General features: G+C 38.7%; 1 protein-coding gene across 2 annotated transcripts in view; it reads right to left on the reverse strand.

Moving 5' to 3' along the window:
* The window catches only part of COL4A1 (collagen type IV alpha 1 chain), a 109589-nt gene that overhangs the window by 63766 nt on the left and 20548 nt on the right, over window positions 1-25275 (reverse strand). For both annotated transcript variants that reach the window (XM_048933910.1, XM_048933907.1), the window contains exon 2: window positions 981-1034. In XM_048933910.1, coding sequence (XP_048789867.1) covers window positions 981-1034 — 54 coding nt within the window. The remainder of the gene's footprint in view (window positions 1-980; window positions 1035-25275) is intronic.

Below are 25275 nucleotides of genomic sequence, written 5' to 3' on the forward strand. Positions count from 1 at the left end.
ATTTTTTTTTAAGTAAACAAACAATAATTTAAAAAAAAAAACAAAAACAAAACACTCTTCAGACTATTTTATTGGGTGATCTGAACAACTTACCTTGAAAAATGATCCCACTGGACGAAAAAGCCTTTAATTTACACTCATTTATAACTGTAGTACATATACAGTACGTGTGCATGCACAACCAAAGATAGTGTAGATTAAAATCTCTACAGCAAAATTGAAAAAGATAAGGAGAGTGATTCAGTGTCTACAGTATTTACAAAGTGGGTAATTTGCAGAGAGAATTCATGGAATGTTTAAGTACACTGGATTTTTCCTTCACTGCTATTGCTTCACAAGAATCCTTTAATATGCTTTTTTTTTTTCTTCCATACATGGAACTAATTTGGACAGTTGAATGGGAATGGATTTGCAAGGGTCTGTAAAAAAAATTAAGATTTTTTTTCCTGAACTGAAACATTTTGCTATATTTGAGTTTATTATTGACCTCCTTCTTGCTATTGTAGGTCATTGCCTCCTGGGGTTAACCCTAGTCAGCACTACGTTGCTTATGATGTATTACAGCCTTTCCTGAAAAGAACTGAAGGGGAGCATTTCTGAATGGAGGTGCTCATGTCTGTTCCAGAGGTGGTCAGGATATCAAGTCAAGATCTGCACTGCCTTCTGAGGAATCTGCAGGTGAGGCATGGGAAAGAAGAGGCTGATGGGCTAGCATCCCATTCAGTGGGGACATGGGGAGGGTATGGGCAAGCCATGGGGGCTTCAGCATATAGTGATGGCATTATACTATTTCCCATCCCTATCCCTTCAGCCCTCTGGCACTGCTGGTACTGAGATGGCTGCATTTTGAAAACCCTCCTTGAAGGACTTGGTATTGGAAATGCCCTATAGTGGTGCAAGCTTCCACTGAAATCAATAGATTATACACCATGTAGTTCAAGTGAGAGAGAAAATGAAGTAGAGACAGCTGATATACTCACCTTTTGTCCTTTTACTCCACTGCAGTCACATTTTCCACAACTAGAAGAACAACCCTGAAAATAAAACAGAAAGCAGGGATTAATCATCTGACCTAGGTAACAGACAGAACCTACCAAAACATGTCAGGAATGTCAGCAGGGTAAGACAGCACAGGGAATGCCCACTTCAGCCCATGCAACGCTTTGTTATCCTTATACAGATGTACATTCTCAGTCCCAGTCCAGTAAAAGATGATTTTGTAACATTGTAACACTACATTACTTCAAAATTATTGTATTTTTGGCTACCATTTTAAACACAATTCATCATTATACACAAGCATTCTCCATATAGCAATATGAAAGACAATTCAAAACATGACCTTCCATCTATTCAATATTTATACATTCAAAGCCCAACAGATATTTTAAAAATATAATCAATCCCTTCTTAGAAGCATCTCTTTAGTACCAGATCATTAATATATGGCTTGCATTCTACATAATATTTAACCTCTATAAATACGTGCCATTGCTTTGAGGAGAAAGGGATGGTAAAACAGCATTTAATGACTTCTGGATTTAAGAAGAAAAACAGCAGACATGAAGAATACTGTCTATGTTTCTTTTTTGTAGACACAAAATATTGTCTACTCAACACTCTCCAGATCTTTACCTGAAGTTTCTCAATACTGATCTTCTCAATGTTTTTAATCAGTAATTAGCAGTCTGCTGATAACTGTTTTGCAAGGAAATTAAAATACTGTCATAATTACCACAGTAAAGTATTTAAACAAGTAGATCTGTACATATTTTACAAAATCAAACCAAACCAGTCTCCAAGAAGGCAAGCTACTCCTCTTACGAGACGTAGAGACAATTGTTAATGTCTACTGGACAGGCAATGATTACTTCCTGGCTAACAGTCATCAGTAATCAAAGTATTGAGGTATTTATCACTTCATCATGAAGAGCCTCTCATTTTCTTTGCAGAACATGAAATCAGAAAACAGATGAGAGAAGTCAGATTAACTGATGATCAAGAAAAAGCTTATGGTTTCATAGTGTTCCTGAATACTCAAGTGCATGTAGGCTACTCCTCCCTTCTCCTCCTCACTGCCTCCATGAAGACACTTGTAACTAACTCAGGTAAGTCCATTGCTCTTGTTAATTATCATACCTCTCAGAAAAAAACTCGGAGGCAAACAAGCAAATCTCTGAATAATCCACCAATGCACGCAAGGTCCTTCACCAGCCACAACAGGCCATTATCTCAGAGCATTCATGGGCAGCGCTTCTCTGGAATGAGGTTTCATCAAGGATTCCAAGCACCCATTCCTCCAAATCTATAGGCTCCACAATCTATGGAGACATCAGTGCAGCTGAGAAGCCAAAGCAAATGCTACTGTTTTGAATTTGGAAAACTCAATAGAAACTAAAAGACAACATCACTCAGGGAAGCTAAATAATACATTAACACTTTTAAAGTATATTTTATTTTAAACCAAAGAATCAAAGTGAACATGGGCTTTAATGCTGCAAAAGGAATTACTTAAGGCTGTCCAATAAAACTAAAACAACAACACCTGAGGCAACTGTTGCTTTTGATGAGATCTTATTTTTTTATAAGTAGAGACACTGATTTTGTTGTTTGATGTCAAGCTTTCTCCACATTCACACAAAGCAAAAACATTCTTTTTTTTTCTTCTTACATTATGCTACAGAAAGAGAATTAGACCTGGAAACAACACCAACACATGCTACAATGCCAACTCAATACTGACCAGGACAGAAAAATGGTACCCTCTGAATAATCAGCTTCACTTCTTACACTAGAAACTTCACTTTGCCTAAAAAAACACTTGAAACTCCTGTTTCAAGAACTGAACAAGTACAGCCTCTTCTAGCTTTTCAGACCTGATGAGATCACAGCTGGAGGACGCATGCCTGAAGCTCATACTTCCTCCTCCAGCATCATGTAGAATGTTATCAGTTTTATCAACACATCCCTTAAATTCAGAAGTCTGTTTTAATTGCATCTGGGAATGTAATTAAAACACGTCATTGAATCATTATAAACATCTGTTTTCAAGTTAATCCCCTCATATTTCCTTAAGCCTGTTATTTAACATAGACCCTTTTAGAAAAAGGTATGTTGCTATTTATTTTCAGTTGGGTTTTGTTCTAAAATCTGGCATGGCCAGAAGAATAGACTTGTGCTTTCACATCTCCTTTTGTACTTCCAAAACAGATGCTATTATGTTCTGTTTTTCCTGTTTCTTAAGCCTTAGTTTAGAATAACCAAAGGCAAGGAAGGTAAGAAGGTATGAAGCATCAGGCAGCACAGCTGCATAAGATGCCGTTTTGCAGACAAGAGCTGTGGCCTGCTATGCCAAAGCAGACCACCTGTATTACTAATACTTTCTGTTTGTTTTATAGCTGCATCACCTCCTACTGTTTCTGGCTGCAACATTTGTAAGCGGATGGACGATCGGCCAACAATGACAGCCTCTACTGGATAACATTATCTGCAGCTATGAAAACCTATTTTTAAATCTGAAGGATGTGATAAGGCTATGCGTATGCTAGGAAGAAGTCTGAGCTTTTTTCTCTCGGTCTTTGGGGAAGATGAGAAGGCCAGACTAGAAAAAGCTTATGGATCAAAGGTCACTTTAAGGAGGTCAAAGTGTCATTTACGTAATGAGGTGGGAAATTTGGAGAGAGGAAGATGGTTACAACAGGTACAGTAATTAAGATTTTTGTTCATCTGACCTAGCGCCTGTACAAACATCCATATCACTTCACTGCAGTCACCCTTTATTCAATGGCAAGAAACAGGCAATTCTGGGCTGAGATTCACCTAATCTATTACTTTTCGGAAAGGGTGGTCAGGCACTGGAATGGACTGCCCAGGGAGGTGGTGGAGTCACCGAGCCTGGGGGTGTTCAAGGAAAGGCTGGATGTTGTGTTGAGGGACATGGTTTAGTGGGAGCTATTGGTAATGGTGAACGGTTGGACTGGATGATCTTTTAGGTCTTTTCCAACCTTGGTGATTCTATGATTCTATGATTCTGTGATTCTATTTTGGATGTTTGCTTTCCATGTAGATGAATCACACCTTAGATGAACAAGTAGGAGAGACAGGCAGAAAGTAGTATGGGCTATGTACGTGAACAAGGGGGAAAACCGAGAGAAAAAGATGTACATAGGGAATCAGAGTCCTCAATGGGAAACTTTATCCTGATGGAAAAATTACCGTCACCTCAATGTAAGTGAGCTGAAACTATGCAAATTATTGCTTACTTTAAATTGTTCTGATTTTAAATAAATCTTAGGAAATGAACTTAGATTATGACTTCCCATCATACAAGCCTAAAGATGAGATACATAGCTTTGTTCTATCTCCTAGACATTCTCTCTGAAACAGTATATTTTCCAGGAACCGCATGGATCTCAAAGCAATCTCTGCTGTCCTCCAAGTGCAAAAACAGAGAAGGAATGGTGCTATGCAGGAAGTGCAACATGGGAGGAGACTCTGAAGAGGAAAGCTCTTTATCACTTGCATAGGAACCAGCTACAGATTAATACGATGACCCTTGCCAGATGTACCATGATACTTCACCTCCATACAGTCAAGTTTGCAGCTTTCAAGCAGCCACAGCTCCCTCACATTGCTGGCCAGCCTGTTATATATTTGGTGGCATGCATTTTTCTTCCTCCTCCCACGAAACATCAGCCCAGAAGCAGAAGCTCAATTTAGCAGAATGAATTGCTTCATTTTGTGACAAGCATTTCCGTTCTGTTTCTTTCTCCCAGACTGTCTGCAACTGATAAGTTTAGTGAATCATGCTAGCAAGTCAGTATCAAACAAGAAAAAAAGATTATGTCTCTTTAACATCACACAAATGAGTGTGCTATGCAGACCAAATATTTGCCTACAAGAGAGCAATTCATTTATTAACAAAAAGTCCTAAAAGCGTGCTGCTGATGAATGGATCTCCCAAGCCAGCACACACAGGCCACGAATCCCAGGCCTCGGGGTGCTCAGCCCCAGTGACATGCTGAAAAGGCTGCTGATGGAAGAAACTCTGCTTTGCAGTTCAGCTTCTAGCACATCTGTCAAACCTCAGCTACAGACTTCTGCATTCTGCTCTGTTTTTCCACGTCCAGCTACTTTCCTGGCAGTTGAGAGCCATTGGAACACATACAGGAACAATACAAACAGCCAGATTAGCAGCCTGCGAGGGAGACAGCAGCCATATTTGGAAATGCACCATTTCTGGAAACCACAGATAGCACCAAAAGAACACCAGTCAGAGCCAGTTCCTGGGCACTCACCTCTCTGACAGAAGTGTATTTTTCGAGACACAATGTAGTTCACCTTCCCACAGCATCAATCAGCCTTCTTTGGCTGAGTTTCAGCTGCCAGGTTTCCTACTAGCTTAAGCAGCAAGACTGCATAGGCTTCACTCTAGCTCAAATCTTACACTGTAGAACGCAGGCATAAGGAAAATCTGATAATATTCTCACTGTTTACTTAAGGCAGATGATGTTGAAAATCTCATTCCAGGGAATACGATGCTCTTCAAGTGACTGAAAATCTTGTAAACAGGTAACCAATGAGATCAGCACTGATAATAGAATTCTAATTCATAGCTGAAATGCTTCAGCGAGTAAAAAATACTTAGGATTTCATCTCATAATTCATTAATTATGAAATAATATTTTCTGTTTAGACATACTTAAACTGGTCACGTTTTCTGAGAACTGTGAAGATTTCGCACCCTGTGCTGCTTTTGTTCATATTCCAATCTGGACTGAATTCTGATACCAATTCCCAGTTCAAACACCAATTTTGGTTACGCTCATGGGATGTCCCTGTCACACAGGCAGTTCTAAGTGACAGCTGAATCTCCTGCCTTCACACAGTCCTTCCCTCCCTGCACAAACTTTCCCACGGTGGAGATTGATCTGTGCGTAGCAAAGGCTGCACTTCCACCTGTTCACGCACTTATACAACTCATAAAGCCAACAAAAGAGCTGGATCAATCCATGTCTCCAGTTTCACATCACACCAAATACGGGAATAGGGAGGTGGTGCCAACTGCAGGATACTTATCTCAAATTCCTCTCATATTTTCTTCTCTCCTCAGAATGTCAAAATAGCTGCCTAGCTGCATTACTATTCCCCTACGTTTACTCTTTAGATAGGGCTGTACTGGGTTACCTGAACTCTCCTTTTGTGTAAAATATCACCAGAGGAAACCACTGCTATTTTTCAGTTAACTGCAACACTTAGTCAAAATATTTCTTAACTGATGTTGCAGTCCATTAACAGCTTGAAAAAAAATGATGTTGCTACAATTTCTGATTTATAGCTAGCTAGATCAAAAATTTTTCTTTTAAAGATTGTCTTATTTGCTTCTGTTATATTAGGTTTATTTTAGATTATGGACACATGTGGCTACACTGGAAAAAAAGAAAAAAGAAAAAAAAAAGAAAAAATAGAAAAAAAATAGAAAAGTGAAATCTTTTTTTTTTTTCCTTAAATAAATACAGCAGTATGAAAAGTTTTGTTATTTCTATATATGGCAACACCGTATTTAAACAAAAAGATAAATGTTGTTTGCAAAAATAAAAACCAAAACATCTCGTCAACCAAAAAATAGATCAACCATGAGCTGAAGAGTGGAGTCAAAACTTGCTGACTGCACTGAACATGGCAGCTTTAAAATTCAAGGAAATGGCCATTAGGAAAAAGCAACTCCTTCATAAGTCCACATGCATTTCCTTTGATCATAATGAATGAAGAAAAATCAAACAAGCCCCACTGCACTACTGAAGCATTCATTAAAAATATTTCTGATTTTTTTTAACAATTGTATTTATTATTCTTAATATTTTATTCTTTGAATATGGGTAACATTTGTATTTCAACAGTTTTAGAAACTTCTTTTTAATCAAATTGCTAATCTGCTGACAAATTCACCGATTCCTGATCAAAATCTACGACCTATTCATTTTTGAAGGTTGCACTTCTCCTTCATTAGTATTTGAACTGCAGCAATTGTTACAGTGTAAGTGCAATGTATTCTCTCTTGTCATCAGAGAAAGTCAGTTTAAGTGTAGCACCTAAGCAGAAAACATCACTTCAAAATGAATCAACTATTATAGCTAGATTGAAGTGAATCACAGAAACTATTAGTTTGAAGACAATTAGCTCCCATTGATAGTTAGAATGGTATCAGTGTGACTTCTCGCTCCAAGTGCATTTAATCACTGGGAACCTTGGCACAAGCATTTGCACAAGTACTGTAAGGAAGCAGCAGACATCTGCTGTGCCTACAAGGGCTTTAGAAGGGCTACAAGCTTTATTAAAAGTGATAAAGTGAGAGAAGAGTGCTCTGGTACATAGCTGCTCATAGAGGTTACTCCCATAACCTCTGCTGTAAGGAGAGTAACTTCTCTTTGGTGATGTCTGTACAATAGGACTGGCTGTAATCAAATATCTAAACAAGGTTTAATCTTGCATGGTATTTCAGGCAGTAATTTGCCATTTCATCTTACCTGTATGTTAATTTGAGTGAGATTTGCTTAAAGTTTCTTAAATGTAAGAATCAATTGACTCTTAGTAGTCAATACAAAGCTAACCATCCTGGACTGACAGATGAACTTCAACCTACAAAACTGTTCAGGAAAAGGAACATCTACCATGCTTTCATTTTCAGGACTTAATGCAGAGAAAAGAAATCAAGCACAGCTCTCATTTCAATTGTAAAACCATCAATTTCAGATGTCTAAAGAAAGTTAAATGATGGAGGAAATATATAAAGAATATCATATGATTTTATAATGCCAGCAAGTTCCAGTCTTTCCTTGTCTCCATAATCCTCTTTATCCTCCAATAAAAGAAAAAAAAGTTGGCCACTTATCTTCATTTTTTTGTTTCCCAGGAAATTATTGCCAGGTTACACTTATCACTGTATTGGGAATTCCTTGAACCAAGGGGTAGCTTATTGGTTTTTCAGCCTCTGAGTCTCCAAGCTTGGCTCTGGTGAGCATTAACTGAAAGTTTCCATCATGTAGCAGCTATTTAAGACCCTTGGTTGTGTCATTTCCATTTTCTGAAGATCTGGTATTCACCAAGCACAGAAGAACAGTTCCATTCAAGATATCCCATGGTATCCCACCTGTCTCCAGCTGCCAGGCCAGGTGGAAACAGCTTTCCTCTAGGTCTTAGTTCATATCTGCCATGCCTAATAAATATTCCAAATGGCACTGGGTGCCTAGGTTTAAGCAATGAAAATGAGTACTACCCAGTAATCTCCAAAGGCTCATTAAATCCTGTATGGATAAGATGAATGAAAATACTCATTCTGCTGAAGACCTCTATGGGATGCAAGCTGATGTACAGGTGTGGGACAGAAGGAAGCACAAGTGGTCCCCGCATATTCCCTGTTAATGTAAAGCTTTATATATTTATTTTATATATGTTAATGTAAAGTTTTAATATATCTTTTAGAGATCACTTTAGACCAGATGAGAAATTTCCTCTATCAAACCTACACAGTGGAAAACTGGAATGTCAGATACTAATGCATCAGTGCATCAGGTATCTCTATTAATGAGGGATACTTTAAGCAAATCTCACTCAAATTAACACACAGTTAAGATGAAATAGCAATTTATTGCATGAAATACCACCGTTCATGATGAAATCTGAACTGATTACAATGATTCAACTTGGATTTTATTTATAATAATTGTACAAGTTTTAGACAGTTAACTGATTCTGCACAAATAAATAACAACATTCTAAGCTGGAACTATTTTTTTTATGGCTCTTAGGACATGCAGAGTTGTCTGTAGGTTTTGGCAGATTTCTGTTCTGTTTGGCTGGGAGATGTATTTGTTTTGTTGTTGTTGTTTTTATTATTACCAGAATCTTACAGGATGTTTATACAAAAACTGCAGACAGACCGCAGATCCTTGTCAGAGATCTCCAGCGTATTCTGGCCACTCACAGCAACACTAGTTCAATTTTTTATGCTTAATGTTAATTATTTCAGAAAAAAATCTATATACATCTTTTTTAATTAGCATTGATGGAAGTACTTCAGTTAAAAAAAGAAAAAAAAGTTGTAATAAAAAAAACAACAGTCACCTCTTCTTAGTCAAATGAGACCCAGATTGCTGGAGATTAAATGTTTTATTGTAAAGATCTCTGAAATTCTTTTCTAAACTCCCTATGGGTCTGTCCTGGATGTGGGGTCATGGGAGTTCCCTGAAAGCTGTTCTGCAAACACAACTTTCCTGTCAATTGTTTGAACATCATTTTCACAAAGCAATGCAAAACCTGGGAGCTTCCAGTTAGTTCACAGGAAATATGAAGTTATTCCTGTTGGTCCATATTTGGACAAAAATTGACATCTATAGCGTTTCCTCTAACTAAAATTCTTTACAGGAAACTCTGGAATGAATCAAGGTCTGGTTGAGAAGGACTGAAAACCATCCTATAGAACAGCCACTTTTGCAGCAAAATGGCAGCAAGCCAAGCTCCTTTATGGCGGGGCACTTTCTCAAATTGGGAAAAAGTATCCTTCTTAAAGGCCACGTAACCATCCTGCATCCTCTCTCATGGTTTCATTGGTCACCATGGTTTGCAGGACATAGACAGACCCTCAGAGCCTGTGTCCACACACATCTATATGGTTGGTAGAGGTCCTGCACAAAGATGAAACAATGTGCACAGTGGCCCCTCTGGTGAGGTGGGTGCTGCTCCTCATCCTGTGCAGCCTGCCACCCTCTTGGCTGCTACCCTGAGAGAAAGGCAATTTCCCTTGAGCCACGTGCCCAGGGCCTTTGCCAGCCTTTCACTTTTATAACTGGTACTTGGCACCTACAAGGCCCTAATACATCAGGACGGCAGAGAAAAGCAAGTATGTAGGAGAGACACTGCCTCAGTGCTCCAACCCATCCCCAGGCCTTTCTGTAAACCTCAAGGCCAAGGAAATGCCTCAGGGGGATGTGCAGGAAACCAGTGGAGCAATTTTGCAAATGTTTACAGCAAGTTGGTGAGCCATGCTTTTCCCTTCCGTTAGCTGATGAACATGGATGTCAACATAAACAAACAGATTTGAAAGTAAAAAACAGTACAGCCCTGGGAAGTGGAGGGCTTCTCCCTTGGCCACCGGTTGCCTAGACTAAATAAACAAGGAGGTGAAATCCTCTTGGTGGGGACACGCACTGAACAATGGGAGAAAAGCCCAGGAAAAAAAAAATAAATTCCTGGACCTTTAGGCCATGGCTCTGAGGATAAACCCAGGTGACATTCAGTCCAGCACAGATGAGGACAGCTGCGTTTTAAACAAATCACATGGCCTCTGCACAGCTTTCCTTTTTGTGGGCTCTCAGTACTGCGCTTTAACTTACATAACTCCAATTTCCACCAGAGGAGGAAGTTATGAACCAATGCTACCCTGGTCCTGATCTTGCCCAGGAGGTATCCAGCCTCCATATCCCATAAAATACATGAATGGCATTCATTTGCTCCTTCCCAGTCCTCTGTTCTCCATCACTGGTTCCTTATGCCTTAGTCCTTCCTGATCAGATTCTGAGAATGACTTATGAAAAACCTGGCTCCATATGATGTGCAAAAAGATTTAGGTTTATGTACCCGTCCATAAAGGCATGTGCAGTGCCTGCAGTAAGAGCCCTGTACCTGTTCCTCATGACAGACAGGCTGCTACTGAAGCAGATGACTTGGGCAATCCTGTGTGGAGCCAGGAGCTGGACTTGATGACCCTTGTGAATCCTTCAGTTACTCTCTGAAACAGTGGCTGTACCTCCACAGTACACAACCCCATCTCACAAGAGCTGCAGCATCCTGTTTACACAAAGATTTGCCCCTGCTTGTGAAATGCCACAGCTTCTACAAAGAAAGCCTTGAGGGAAATCTCCAACAACCTCCATGGCATATTGAGAAGTACATCACTCGCTATTAAAATCCTTGCAGTAGGAGTCCCTCAGCTGGAATATTTAAAACCTATCAAATTTTACTAGACTTCATGCAATTTTTATTGTATGATTCTATCTAAAAGATTTCTTGAATTAAAAACATGGTCACTTCACATAAGCTTTTCTTCTGGATAAGATGTTAGCTCCCTAATCTCCTCAATAACATTGGGAAGAAGAGATAGGCTAGATAGTGATAGCCTCGTTCTGGTCAGCAGACTCAACAAAGAATCATAAGATAGTTAATGAATAATTAATACCTTTTAAAAACTGTAAGATATTCTGGAAACAGCAGCAGTAACCACAGCAGTTCAACATCCTTGTCAAACACTGGATTTAATGTGCATGCAGCATGTTTAGTCTGCTTAGCAGCCAGTCAAAATATACACACATACAAAATGTTTCATTTTATAAACCCACTTTCCTTCCACATAGATCTCAAGCCTCTACAAAACAGCTTCGTCCTACAGGAAAACCGCAACAATAAAAAGTCATACTTAATTGCTGCAGTGAAAGATTCTAGCCCGCTGTTGCAGACAGACAGTCCGAAAACCTATAAAATCACAGGCAAACCTAAAATTGGAACAATATTTCCTTAAGTGAAAACTGTTTTAGGACTGTTTGTGTTATAGTCTCATCATTCATTTTGGACTGCAAGCAGGAACAGGTGTTTATTTGCATGCATTCTTCTCAAATATTCTAACAAATCAACAGTCAACAACCTACCTGGGCATCCTCTCTCATGCTCAGAGATATAACTTCAGTTCACTTAAATTAATAATTTTTGCAACAAATTGACAAAAGCCAGATTCCTCTTTAGACTCCTAAAAAGGAAGCATTGGAAGCATTGCTTTTTTTGAGCAGGCCAGCAAGGATAACATTGACTTTGTACTGCTTTCTCTTCAAGACACATCAGTATCTTTTCTGCTAAAGACCACACACTCCAGAAACTTCTTTCATTTCCAGTCTCATTTCAAAGGACACTGCTCCATAAAGACACCACATGGACATGACTATGGCTGTTGAAGAGCCTCAACTTGCAAAAAATATAAATCTTAAATGCAAAGCTCATGGTTTTACAAAAATCCTCTATCAGTAAAGAAGTAAATACTCTACTGGTCAGAAGCACAAAGAAAACAAAACAAAGGTGGTATGGAGGTGGGGAGGGGAACCAACTGTTTTTGTCTGTTCTTGCAAACAGTCCCAAAGGCCTCTTCTTTTCTCTCTGAGAAGCACCTGATAAACACTCAGGGGTACCAAGTAATACTTTGTCCAAGTGGTATTGTCTTTTTGGAAAGGGTTTGGGGAGAAGAAACAAGCAGATTTAAAAAAGCAAAAGGAAAACAAAACATAACAATGAGAAAAAGAGAATTCAACCCCCAAATCAACTTCAAATCTTACTACCAGGACAGATAGTTGAGAATCAACCACCAAACCACTGCTTCACTTCACAAATCCAGTTCTCAAGGACTTTATGATGCCCTATGACTGAAGCAGAACCTCATATTCATAAAAATGCACTTGCTCTACATCCTCCACAGATGTGAAAAGTAGGAAAATCTCCTCAGAGATCAACAGCCTCTCTCTTTCACAAGCATTCTTGTGCACCTGTGATTTGACTTTCTTGTATCTGACTTCAACAAAAAGAATGAGGATGAACAGCCTTAACTGTGGATTGCAAAGCTCCTAAAAGGATTAGGAGCTACAGGGAAGAGGTCATGTCACCTGCTTCCCAACAAGCAGTATTACTGCTGCACTGTTAAAATGCAAAAACTCAAGTTACTAGTGAGCATTATGCTTGTAAGACTGAGTGGGTTGGATGCCTTTAGGGACATTGGTGATCTCATTTATCCCATAAGCAGCAAACTTACATGGGAAGGAAGAAATTCTACCCAAGGTGAAGATCAGATAGTCTACATCACACACTTTTTCGCATGAAATTCCATACTTCAGTAGGTTTCAGCTCCCACTTGATCCAGTTCTTACTTATGAGCCTTAGGGCACGCAGAAGTTCACAGAAAGGTATTAAAATGATCAGTGTAGCTTTTATTGCCCAATTGTCCTAAAGTTAGAGACATATAACCATTTGAGTTGGAAGTGGCCTACAAAAGTCACCTAGTCCAACCCCTCTGCAATGAACAGGGAAAATCCCAATCCTAATCTTAATCTGCTAACTCGAGCTGAATTCATCACTTACATAAAGGCACATAAAGAACATGCATATTGGGACAGACTATAATGCCAGCTCTTCCTACACAAATCAGGTTCTCACTTGCAATTTGATTGTGAAATTCCAGATGCACGATAAACTGTAAATACTGTAAGTATGTCCATTAAACACAAATTTGTCTCAAAATGAGGAACTAACAACTATCCAGAACATTTTTCAAAGAGTTTAATTTTCTTTTTCTGCCCTTCAAATCAATTTTTGCAATGTGGCTAGTCAATTGGATTCTTTCAGCATTTTTAAAACATAGCCACAAGGGAAAATATGCATTACCCACGTGTACTTGTCTGATCCAAATGGAAAACAGAAACAATTTTCTCAAAACCACGTTTTTATTAAAAATTTAAATGTTGGAACATGACCACAATAGAACAAAATAGTGACAGGAAATATTATTTTAGTGTGCAACATTTGTCAGACGCAAAAGGAAACAAACTTGTCAGACTTCTCTTTCTTTTATGTTTCTTTGTTGACTAGACAGGAAGTTGACAAAAATTGTTGGGTTTTTTTCTTTTGTCCTTGTAAAACATACAACGTAATTTTTATTGTAACATTTCAGCCTCTGACTGCATTCAATAAATAAAAACTGCCTCACGAGCATCCAGGAAAGTATTTCATATGTGACAGCTTACAAAAATGCTGAACTAATTGAGTACAAAACTAAAAGTAAGTAGCTCTTGCTGCAGAAACGGAAATAATGTGATTTTAAAGAAAATCCATTCTTTTCTTTGGCAACTTCCTGAGAAGCCATAGCTGAGCAAAATGAAATATTTGCCTAACCTGCATTCCACAGGTAAAGGCCAGCAGAAATGCAAACACTGATGAAAATTGATATTTAGCTGAAAATATTTTGTGAGTTGTTTATTTCAAGACAGTAAGAAGCAGCCAGGTAATGTTCAGCTACAAGACTGCTTCTACTTATTAGTGACAAGCAAGCAGACACAAGTAGGCTTCAACAGACATGTATGTTATTTAGAATTAAAAACCAACTGGAGCACAGTAAGCTCATCCATCCAGTAAAAGCTCCATACTAAACACTGAACATCATATTCTTTGGAAAAAAAAAAAGAAAAAAAAACAACCTTACATTTTCTGAAATGAATACACATGAGTTAATATAGCAAATGGTAGAGAAGGTAGGGAATAGAGCTCTTCCAAAAAATATCCTCCCATTAAGAGGCTCAATGCACCCAAAGGGCAGCATGTAGGACACAAGTATGGCTCCTCCACCCCCACAGCTCATAACAGGTGAGCACAGTCTTGGGGGGACCTGCTGCAGGTTTGCCCTCTCCTTCCTGCAGGCCTAGCCCTGCTATTGCATTACCACTGGCATGCATCAAACCCATTCAAGAACTAAATTATATGAGGACTTTAATAGGGCGACATTTTTTCCCACCATGTTCTTAACAGCCAATTTTAGCTTCTCAAACTAAAATGATGTTTGAGTCAATCAAGAAAATGATGCAAGAAAAACCAGAGGCTGATCCACTGAGGGCCTGTACTTTCTGTCGGTCTAATGTGAGAGATGTCAAACTGACAAGCTTCTCAAGTACTGCAATTACCTGAGGCACTTATCATTTGCTATTGATCATTCTGCTTTTTCCAAGACCGTAACTACCACTATCTAAGATACCCCCATTTTTATTGGTTTACTGGGAGCCTAACATTAGTTTGTTACACATGGTGCTCTCTTTTTTTTTTTTTTTTTCTAGAACAGGTTGACTTCATTTAATTTGCAAAGAACTGAATTGATTACAGCAGTCAATTGTAATGCTAGCTTAGACTGGCTTCTAGTTTGTGAAAAACGATCATACCTTGTGGCACTATCAACATGGATTCATACCATAATTTGCAAATTTCCAGGCACTCAGACAGGTGTTGAAAAGGAATTTCCCAGTGCTCTTTGCTAGAGCATTCCCAGCCTGTGAACAGCTCTGGTTGATGTCACAGACGGAACTAGCAGTATGCAGAGTTTGTAGTTTTGCTAAAGAAAAGATAAATTTCTAATAGCAAAAAAATGGATTCTGTATCTTACAGTATATGTTCATGAAATGTGCCATAAGTTCCCTATTATTATCCTCAGATAATGAAAAATCACCTTGAGTGATGCACACATGAAATGTGAAGGCTAAGTCCTAATTGACAAGCATTTCACTGACATTTCAGTGCCAGATGTAAAGCTGTTCACAAGCTATAAATTAGTCTAGCTGTTTCAGAACATTCTGACTAGATTCACTAATTGAAAAATATTCAGTTTACTGCAAGAAATGCAAACATTGACAATTCTGAGTAACAAGTGTCCTCAAAAAAACAGGAATAAAAGTGATAAATGTAAGCAAAACCACCCAAAGTCACATCACGAGACCGCCTTCAATGCCAGCACATCTGCAGAAGTTGTATTAAAACTCAAAGTTCAGAACATGTCATTCTCATGGTAACATCCTTTATGCGCCAGATGTATTCCCAAATCATTCCCTAGAACAGACAACACTTTTAACCACACTTCTAAATAACACTTAACAAAAAAATAATCCCATTTATGCTGCGTGAAGAGTTAAAAACAACACATAATTCTTAAAAGCACTACATCCACCTATTAAAACTGCCTCATTAACAGAAAGGCTGTCTGTGCCGCCCCCATATAACACTATAAACCATACCAGCTCTTTACAGATAAGTAGCAAATATTCATAACTACCAAAGATCCTTTGGGTTTTGATACTCTTACTCAGGCTTGTAGTTATGTGAGTTTATGAAAAACTTGTAGATTTTTATTTCTTTTTAATAATTAAAAACTGTCATTCCCCTTTGACTGTCTTACAGGTTGGAAATCTGCAACCTACTGAGAAACCAGAGGGTAATTATTAAAAAATAAATAAACAAACATTCCTTTTAAAATAAAATCACACCTTGGGCCCAGCTTGCATTTCTTGCATGTGGATAATGGTAACTTCTATCAGATTTGCTCATGGATCATTTATCTCACTGATGTAATTCAGCAGTTGAAACAAATGTGAAAGAATTGAAGCTCTTAGGGCAGATTTGGTATGTTTGATAAAGTCATTTTAACCAAAGTTAATATAAGCATAAATTTTGCAAGGAATTTAGTCTCTTAATTTCACTGGTGCTTGCTTTGAAGGAGATATTTATTTATATTATGATTTATAGTATTTATTGTTCCATATCTCTAACAGTTTATTTGATCTTCAAGTAAAATAATTCAGGCTTGAAAAGGACCCTATTAAGGTAAAGATTCATCTAAGTTGTATATAGCAACAGAAAAAAGTTACTTTATTGAAAAGAATTTTAATAATGAAGCTCTGGAGCTTGCTGTAGTTCTCAGAATCATCAGAAATTGAAGTTTACAGCCCTGTCATCACTCACGAGCAAAACTGAGAGTCCAGGAAACGTGTGGAGCAAAACAGCTCCCATCTACAGGACCCAATCGTGGGGCCAGCTCTTCCCTCATTTCTTTCTCCTGCATGATCTCTCGAGCATCATCCTAGACTTGCACAACAGAGAGCACTCTAGGAGTAGAGAAAGAAGAGGAAGAGCTACTGAGATGGGGGATTAGGAGTTCTGACTGACAAACACAGAGGTACAAAGCTTCATAACTCTGAAAATTGCAGTGCAGATCCAAATCCTTGCAGCAGATTCTTTCTATGGACTGCTGGACCCACAGCATGACCTAGCAAGATGATCAGCAACTTTGATAAATCTTGTTATTCATTCAGATTTGGATATCCAAAATTCCAAACTTAAGGCTAACTAGGGTGAAAACAGCAATATCAAGAGAAAAAAATATTTAAAAATTGTTTCTAGCTCTACAGAGTGTACAGAAATAGTCTTTTTGAAATGGCCACTTATTATTTGCACTTCCCAAATCAAGGCCTAATGTAAGCCATATCACTTTTTAGATCATGGAATCACCATTTCATCCCATGGAAAAACGCTATACAAAAATAGCTTCCGTAGGAAGATGGAAACATAAGGGAATTAGTACCAAGATTCTGTTATACTCATTAGACAGCAGCCTTCTTCCTTTGGTCTTATTTTTTACATCCTTCCTTCCTTTTAGATGACTATGTGTCACCATTTTGTAAAAAAGAAAGCATGTGAATCTTATCGTTGCGAAACCTCTAACTGCTCTTTCTGTATTTTTCCAGAATTTTTCAGTCATTGTGGAGGAGTAATGAAACACACACACAAAAAAAAAGAAAAAAAAAAATTATAGGTATTGTAATATTTAATTCTTATCCAAAAAAAAAAGTGTATTTTTCTTAACGATGGTGACTAACTTGAAATACCACATGGAAGCGTTCATTCTAGTGAACAAGTCAGAGGGAACCTTGACTTTTTCCCTTCTTGTAAATTCTTTTTGGCCTTTTCTGTTTCCAGTGCTACTTCTAATATATGCCCAGCCTGCTCTGAAAGTTTTTAAACACTTGAACCACAAGCAAACTTCAAATGAGCTCTAATAAAAACGTGCAAAGGCACAGGAAGCTTTTGATCATCTCTGACCAGAAGACAGACTAGCAGTAGCAAGCTGACCTAAAGGTGTTGTTGGCAGTGGAGAGTTTAAGGAGCAGCCAAGCTGTCAGACAATAGTTTAAGCTGCTCTTCTCAGAAGAGTCATCAGGTTAGATTCTTTGACCTCAACATGATGGTTCTTCTGAATAATGCATAGGGAATTCCCAAGCCTACTTTAGATTGTTTGCTCATTCTTAAAGTGATTTGCAGTATAACATATGAATGCATCTAAAAGATGTAATTTATAAATCAATGGGTTAGCAGCACACTCCTAAGGTTTCAGGTAGCAGAGTTACTGCAGCAGACTGTTCTATGATAAGCTCCAGGTTCAAAAACTGCCCTTCAGAAGAAGTGGAGAAAGATCCTCCAATTCTCAACCACTGATTGGAGAAGCCTCTGGGGAGACCTCACTGTGGCCTTTCAATATTTGAAGGGAGTATATAATTAGGAGGGGGAGCGGCTGTTTACAAGGGTGGATAGTGATAGGACAAGGGGAAATGATTTTAAGCTAAGACAGGGGAGATTTAGGTTAGATATTAGGATTTTTTTCCTACAGGGCGTGCTGATGCACTGGAACTGGTTGCCCAAGGAGGTTGTGGATGCCCCATCCCTGGAGGCATTCAAGGCCAGGCTGGATGTGGCTCTGGGCAGCCTGGTCTGGTGGTTGGCGACCCTGCACATAGCAGGGGGTTGAAACTAGATGATCACTGTGTTCCTTTTCAACCCAGACCATTCTATGGTTCGATGATTCCATGATCCCTGTGTGGAAATCCTGCATGGCTTCAGCCAGTGCACAAAGCAGTGCCCTCCTGCAGGCAGCCACTGCAAGCAGATACAGAAACTGCTCTGTAACTCCGTGCAGTGCATGTAGGTATTACTTCATTTCTCTCTTTGTTGGTATGCCCTATTAGCAATAAACACCTGCATGGCTAGAGAACCAACTTGAGAGGGAAGGTAGAGCAGGAGTCCCTAAGACTGACTACAAAATTCCTTCCCAGGCTGGCTTTCACAAGAGCAGGATTTTGAACTTTTTCTTCAAGATTAGCCACCTTTACACTCCAAGATGTAGGATTTCCAACATCTATCAAATATAGAAAAGGCAGCCTTCGTAGGAATATGATGAGGTATCTAAAGCAAAGTCAGGACAAGTTAGAAGAGCAGCTTTGTGCACACTGAAGCAGGGTCACATGCTATTTTAATGAAGGATTATCATACTTAATTGTAAACATTATCTGTTTATTTTTAATAAGTGGTGGCTATGCTAGATGTTTGGATATCAAATATCCTATTTTGTTTATATTAACTCCTAGAAGTGCATATCCCATAATAGAATGGGAATAGAAAAATAAATGTAGGCTATGCACTAGTGTAAGAATTCTTGAAAGGTACTTCTATGGCTTATAAAGCAGTACTAATTGTATTTGAGAAGTGAAATGGCTTGCTACAAAAATTGATTGTCTACAGTCTTTGTAGAAGCAAAGAACATTTTAGAGGTGTGTGTTAAATAAACGTTCTTAAATGACTGCACTGAATAATGCAGCAGTTGTCAGTATAATTTCACTTCAAATAAGGAGCCTATTCTACTTCATTTTATATTTTCACTTTCAAGTAAAACCAGCTGACTTTTCATGTACTTTCAGTTTTCAAAACTTAGTCCCTGGCTATGATTTAATCTCCTCTCCAAACCAGAAGAGATTAGATTACAATTACAAAGCACTGGAAACAGGAAATGTTGTAAACTCTGACACAGTACTAACCATTGGTTCAAATGGCACTGAAATTTTCTTAAGCATAATCAGTCACCATTTCCCTACATAGCTTTTTGATTTGAACCCTAGGAGAGCTGCAAGAGAAACACTGTTTACACTGAAGTCATCACCAGGTTATGGCACACAAGAGCAGATACGTATCATCCATCCAAGCCATGGCACATTTTTATTTCATTACTGAAGGAATAATAACAAATTTAGAAATCAGGATTAGAAAAATAATTATTCACGTCCTCTCTTTATTCAGGAGGCTAGGATTTTGGTTGACCAGCAAGATGTTCAAGCTAATGAAGGATTTAATTTTAGGCAAAAGTTTGTACTTGTGTGAATCTTCATTATACATATTGGTCCAGCATAGCAAATGTGCCCCCAGAAGGATGTTGCATGTGACAAAGGGGAGAGTTAACATAGAAGGAAGGTAGCCAATGCCCAGACAATAAACCTCACTTTCCACATGATAATTCATGAGCACTTGTACTTAGCATTAGGAGAAGCTGTGAGTTGCAGGTGGTGACTCCTGTTTTGCTTTGGAGTTTTAACTCCTTCAAGAACATCAGCTAGTGCCCTGGTTTGGGATTTGAGGATGCAGGACCAGATGCCAGGAACTATTTTGACTGGGGGAAAGGCAAAATGGAGTGGGAAGGGGGGCATGCAACCAGAAAACTGGGCAGGTTTCCTATACTGGGAGATTAGGAGGGCATAAAATGCACAAAGCCAGAGGGAAACAGATTTTCTCCACAAAAAAGGGCCAGATAAGGGGATGGACTGAAGAGGCTGTCAGGACAGAAGCATTATCCTTTGGGACCTAGGGGAAGGTGAAGACCAGTGTCTAGGGGAAGGTGAAGACCAGATGGAGCAACAGAGGTACCAGCATGGGAGCCAGGAGAGCCTAGTGTTGCAGAGGCTGCACAGAGGTTTGAGACCAGACATGGGGAAATGGAGAATGTGAAGGAATATGATTCATAGGGAAAAAGCTGTGAGCAGATGTTCCAGCATGGAACTGAAACTACTCCAGTCAGTGGACTACAAGGCAAGGACAAACTGTAGGGAAGTCTCTCTTCTCATCTCAGGACCTTCTAATCTGGCTGTGTGGACATGCACAGGGCTGCCACTCAAATCTAACCTTCAGTTTTTGACTTTCTTTTGCTATCCAAAACCCTTAGCAGGCTGATGTACATTCATGAATCAGCACTTCAGATACTTGTAAATCATAAGTAAGGAGGAATATTAGATCACATTTCATCTTTTTTTTGATTCTTAGTAAGAGAAACCACTAAAAATTAAATAACTGTTTTCATTCCTCTACTGAACCGTGTTTACCTGCAGCTTAGAGTATCAAAGATCTGTGGGTTTTTTTTACTATTCTAATTACACACATAAAGCCTAGGCTCTGAATAGAAATAAATCATCTCAAGTTACAAAGACATGTCGCTGTAACAATAAGGCCTTCCTTTTCCCACTAGTGAAAGCCTTATCTTTATAAAAATACATTGCTTAAAAAATGCCCAGAAATACTAAATCCATGGCTCATGCAATTTAATGTAAGCCACAGATATGTGCAAGGTCATATGCTAAGTAAATTAAGAGAACACTATATTGACTCTATCCTCTTCACTAACTGCCCCAGGACATATGTTTTATGTATAAGTAATAATAATCAAAAGAGCTGCACTGAGAAACTGTTTTATGTGGGAGGGCAGACAAGAGGGGTGAAGAAAGGGCCATTTTAAAGAAGACACTGGAGTTTTCTTATACACTGACCAGTATGTTAACACCACATAACTACACATCTTTTTCCTTAAAAAGAGAAAAGGAGGCTGAGGGGAAACCTCATTGCTCTCTTCCAATATCTGAAAGGTGCTTACAGTGAGAGCAGGGTTGGTCTCTTCTCACTGGTGACAGGATGAGGGGAAATGGCCTCAAATTGCACCAGATAAGTTTAGGGTGGATATCAGGAGAAACTTCTTTACAGAAAGGGTTGTTAAGCACTGGAATTGGCTCCCCAGGGAGGTGGTGGAGTCACCATCCCTGGATGTGTTTAAAATCCGTTTGGATGTGGTGCTCAGGGACATGATTTAGCGGAGGGTTGTTAGAGTTAGGGTAGGATGGTTAGCTTGTGGTTGGACTCCATGATCTTTAAGGTCTTTTCCAACCTGATTGATCTATGATTCTGTGATTCTAAGAAACACTGAAATCTCACACATCTCTCAAGGGCTGTCCAGTTCCTCTGTGCCCCAAAGCAGGTGCTCACACAGCTCAGTGGAACTCACTGAAATCTTTAACAACCCCCTTGTAACTGCCATGCACATTAACTCTCAAAACAATTATTAACTCCATTTCAGACAATAAGGAGAGATTGGGAGAATGGTAAAAATAGCTTAAATAAAAAAAAAAAAAAGAAAAAAGAATAGCATCATACAGAGACAGGGTCTTTCTGTGCAGCCCTTTTTAAAAACTTCCAGATTCCCTGATGAAAGCAAATCCTCTCTAATGGTTCTTCTTTAATTAGACTGTGTGTGCATGCGTGCTTTTCTTTCATGAGATTAAAAAAAATAAAGTAAACTAAGGGTCAGGAGGAACAGGCAGCTGGGCCCTACATCTGGTCCACAACCCTAAAATAAAGAACTAAGGATCCTCTAAACCTTCCTCACACGTATTTTTCACTCAGTTTGAGGTATGCTCAAACAAAGCCATTGTTCTATTTCCCTGAGTATCGTTACTCCAAAACAAGACCAAATGAAATCAAACAGGATCTGAAGTGATAGAAAATTGTTTCTTGAATCTGAAATCTCACCCCAAATCACTTAAAGCCATCTCCAAAAGCTGTCTTCTGGGGGGAAAAAAGAAAAAGAATAAGGTAAAAGCAAAAAGGAATGTTTGAAAAGAACTTCTCTCTTGCATCCTACAGAAGGAGAGATGGAAAGCAAAAAAACATTATGAATATAACATCTGAATAGCTCTGATTCATTTTCCAAGTGCTCATTGATACACAATGCAATTGAGTTTGATTGCCAGTGTTTGAGACAACTATAGGACAAGACACTAGCAGTTCTTCAGTTCCTCTGAAGCCAAATAAAGCTTCTCTGAGAATATCATGTGTCTACATGCAGAATTTCTGCTGCTGGGCTTTAGCAGTTAAGCGTCACATTTCCTCTGTAAGCTAAACAAAAAACTGAAAATAATACCTGAAAAGAAAACCCAAGAAGCTCTTAAGGCTGCTGTCACAAGGAAGGATCAACTACATCTGTTCCTCGGTCCTTGTCTGAAAACTTATTCATTTAATGGCCAACCTGAGTCCTCCTGGCAAATAAAGGACTCCTCTTTCCTACAGAATAGATTTCTTATCATGTCTCAACAACTTTTGGTGTACACCAAGACCTGTGCTTTTTCTCATTCGTCTAAGAGAAAACTATACCTTGATACTTCTTATAAGCTCCAAGTCCAGCCCTAAGTTCATGAGACTGTAAGTACAGCAACTCTTGATGTTGTACAGCCACCAAAAGCAGACATACCACTTATCCTCTCATATCAGCCTCAGCAGCAGACTGCAGGCTGGTGCAACTCATTTTCCAAAAAATTAACATAGCAAAGGATTTTTAAAACATCACAATTATTGAGCCAACCACTGCCCTACCATGGAACTGCATGAATTCCCATGGTAGCAGAGGAACGGGCAGAGTTCAAGAGTGGGAGTAAGCTCTTGGGGCTGGGCTGGGGCAGGAGAAAGCAAGACAGCTTTGTCTAATGGCACTGCAGCCTAAAAATATAACTGTGCACATTGCTATAAGCCTGAGTCATGAGGGTCGAATAATATTAAAATATCCATCTAATTTAGGTAGCTTCCAGCCTGCTCCTTCCCTAGGATAGTTCAAATTCCTGGTGATGGGTTAACCACATGAACATATATGCCTCACTCAACAGGGGGTTTTCATCTCCAATTACTAACAGACTACTTCCTGCCCGTGTTTTTTTCTTACTGTTTGCAAGCATACTGGAGTCATTTCACTGGTAGTGCCCCCTGTTCATTTTATCTCATTCTGACCTTACTAAGTCTGCCTCTACATGCCCATGCTACTCACTAACAGTGATCCTTAGTCATTTGCCCTCACTGACATTGTCTAAGGAACTACTTCAACTTATTCAACCTCTTAACTGATGCTCACCTTTTATCTCCTATTATGCTCTCTGTTTTCTTTTCTATTGCGGCTGTATAGTTTATGCTGGTTCTCTTTCTTAAAGGCATCACACATTTTCTTTGATTGCTTAATTTTGCATAGAGTATGATGCTATTCAAGCATCCCTGGGTCTATGGAAGAGAATCTTCTTTAAATTTATTCTATCAACTATTTTCCACTTCTTTCCTTCCAGGAGATATGAAAACTGCAATTTGCAATCATCATTAATCACAATTCAAAACTCATCACCATTTTCATTCTCTCTACCAGTTTCTCTCTAGATGTGAAAGACACATCTATGATAAAAATGTCATCAAAACAGTTCCCTGATGCTTAACCCTTTTTTGGATTAAAAAGTTGCTCTGAATTTCCTATTTTACTATGACAAATGCTACAAAAAAAAAAAAAACCAACAAAAAAACAACCTAGTACAAGAAGACAGACTTGTGAAACACACACTGAAGAAAAACAATGCTATTAAGCTTCAAAAATAATATGGCATGAATGAAAGAATATTTTATTGTCCGCCCATTCTGATTTCTCTACCACCCCCAGAAATAATACGGGACAGCAATCACACTACCACTCTTATTCAAAGGACATGTATGCAATCTGTTTGGTTCCACAGAGCAAGCTGCAGTAAGCTGCTAGGTTAGCACCAAGCCAAACATTAACTCTCAAAAAAGAATCTGAGATTCTGGGGGGAAGGAGGCGGGTGAGAAATGTTTGTTGCATTACACAGTTCACTGGATAGTAACAAGATTTGAACCACAAAGGGGAAGAAGCTGGGACATGCACCTTATCATGGATGGTCTAGCAGCACTGCAGGCCTAGCTGAGGAGGTTTTTTGATTTTTTCATTACTATCTTTCACTCTGTGTTAGTAATGCACCAAGCCATAGCTAAAGCCACCACTCACAATTAGCACATTATACATACCAACAAATAATGGATACATAAAATAAACAATGCTTTCAATTAATTTAAAACCCAAGCCAGACATGTTTGCTTCAATCTTAGTTTGCCAACCAAAAAATCCCTATTCCTTTGATGTTTATTCTTTTGGTTAGTCAAGGAGACAGTATGATCTCAAAGCTTATTTAGCTTGTAAATTCTCAGGCAGTCACCATCATTTGTTCCACAGTAAGTATCCATTTGGTTAAAAAAAAAAAATAAATTAAAAAATGGTCCAGTGGAAACATATTTGCCTGTTTTTGGTTATTGAGAAGATCTTCACTGATATTCCTGGCTTGGTATATTTTTTCCACGGTACACAAAGATGACAAAGGTCATGCAATACAGCATTTAAAATTTCTCATTGAAAATAAATGAATCATGACTCATACATGGATACAGCACGTTCTTTGCTTTTTCCCTCCAGTAAGAGATAGTACCAAGTTTCTGAAGTTTCTGCTAGCAGCTGCACTTGTGGACAACGAAAGATACACACATATTCCTGAATATATGCTTCTAAAATTCACAGCGGAACGATTGTGCCTACAGAACGGAGCAATACACCAGGCAGTCTTGGAGAACATCAGTAATCTTCAACAGTAACCACTTAATGATGCATATCTCAAACATTGCAATATAGGAGATTAA

Source organism: Lagopus muta, chromosome 1, assembly GCF_023343835.1.
Source record: "Lagopus muta isolate bLagMut1 chromosome 1, bLagMut1 primary, whole genome shotgun sequence".
Lineage (NCBI taxonomy): Eukaryota > Metazoa > Chordata > Aves > Galliformes > Phasianidae > Lagopus > Lagopus muta.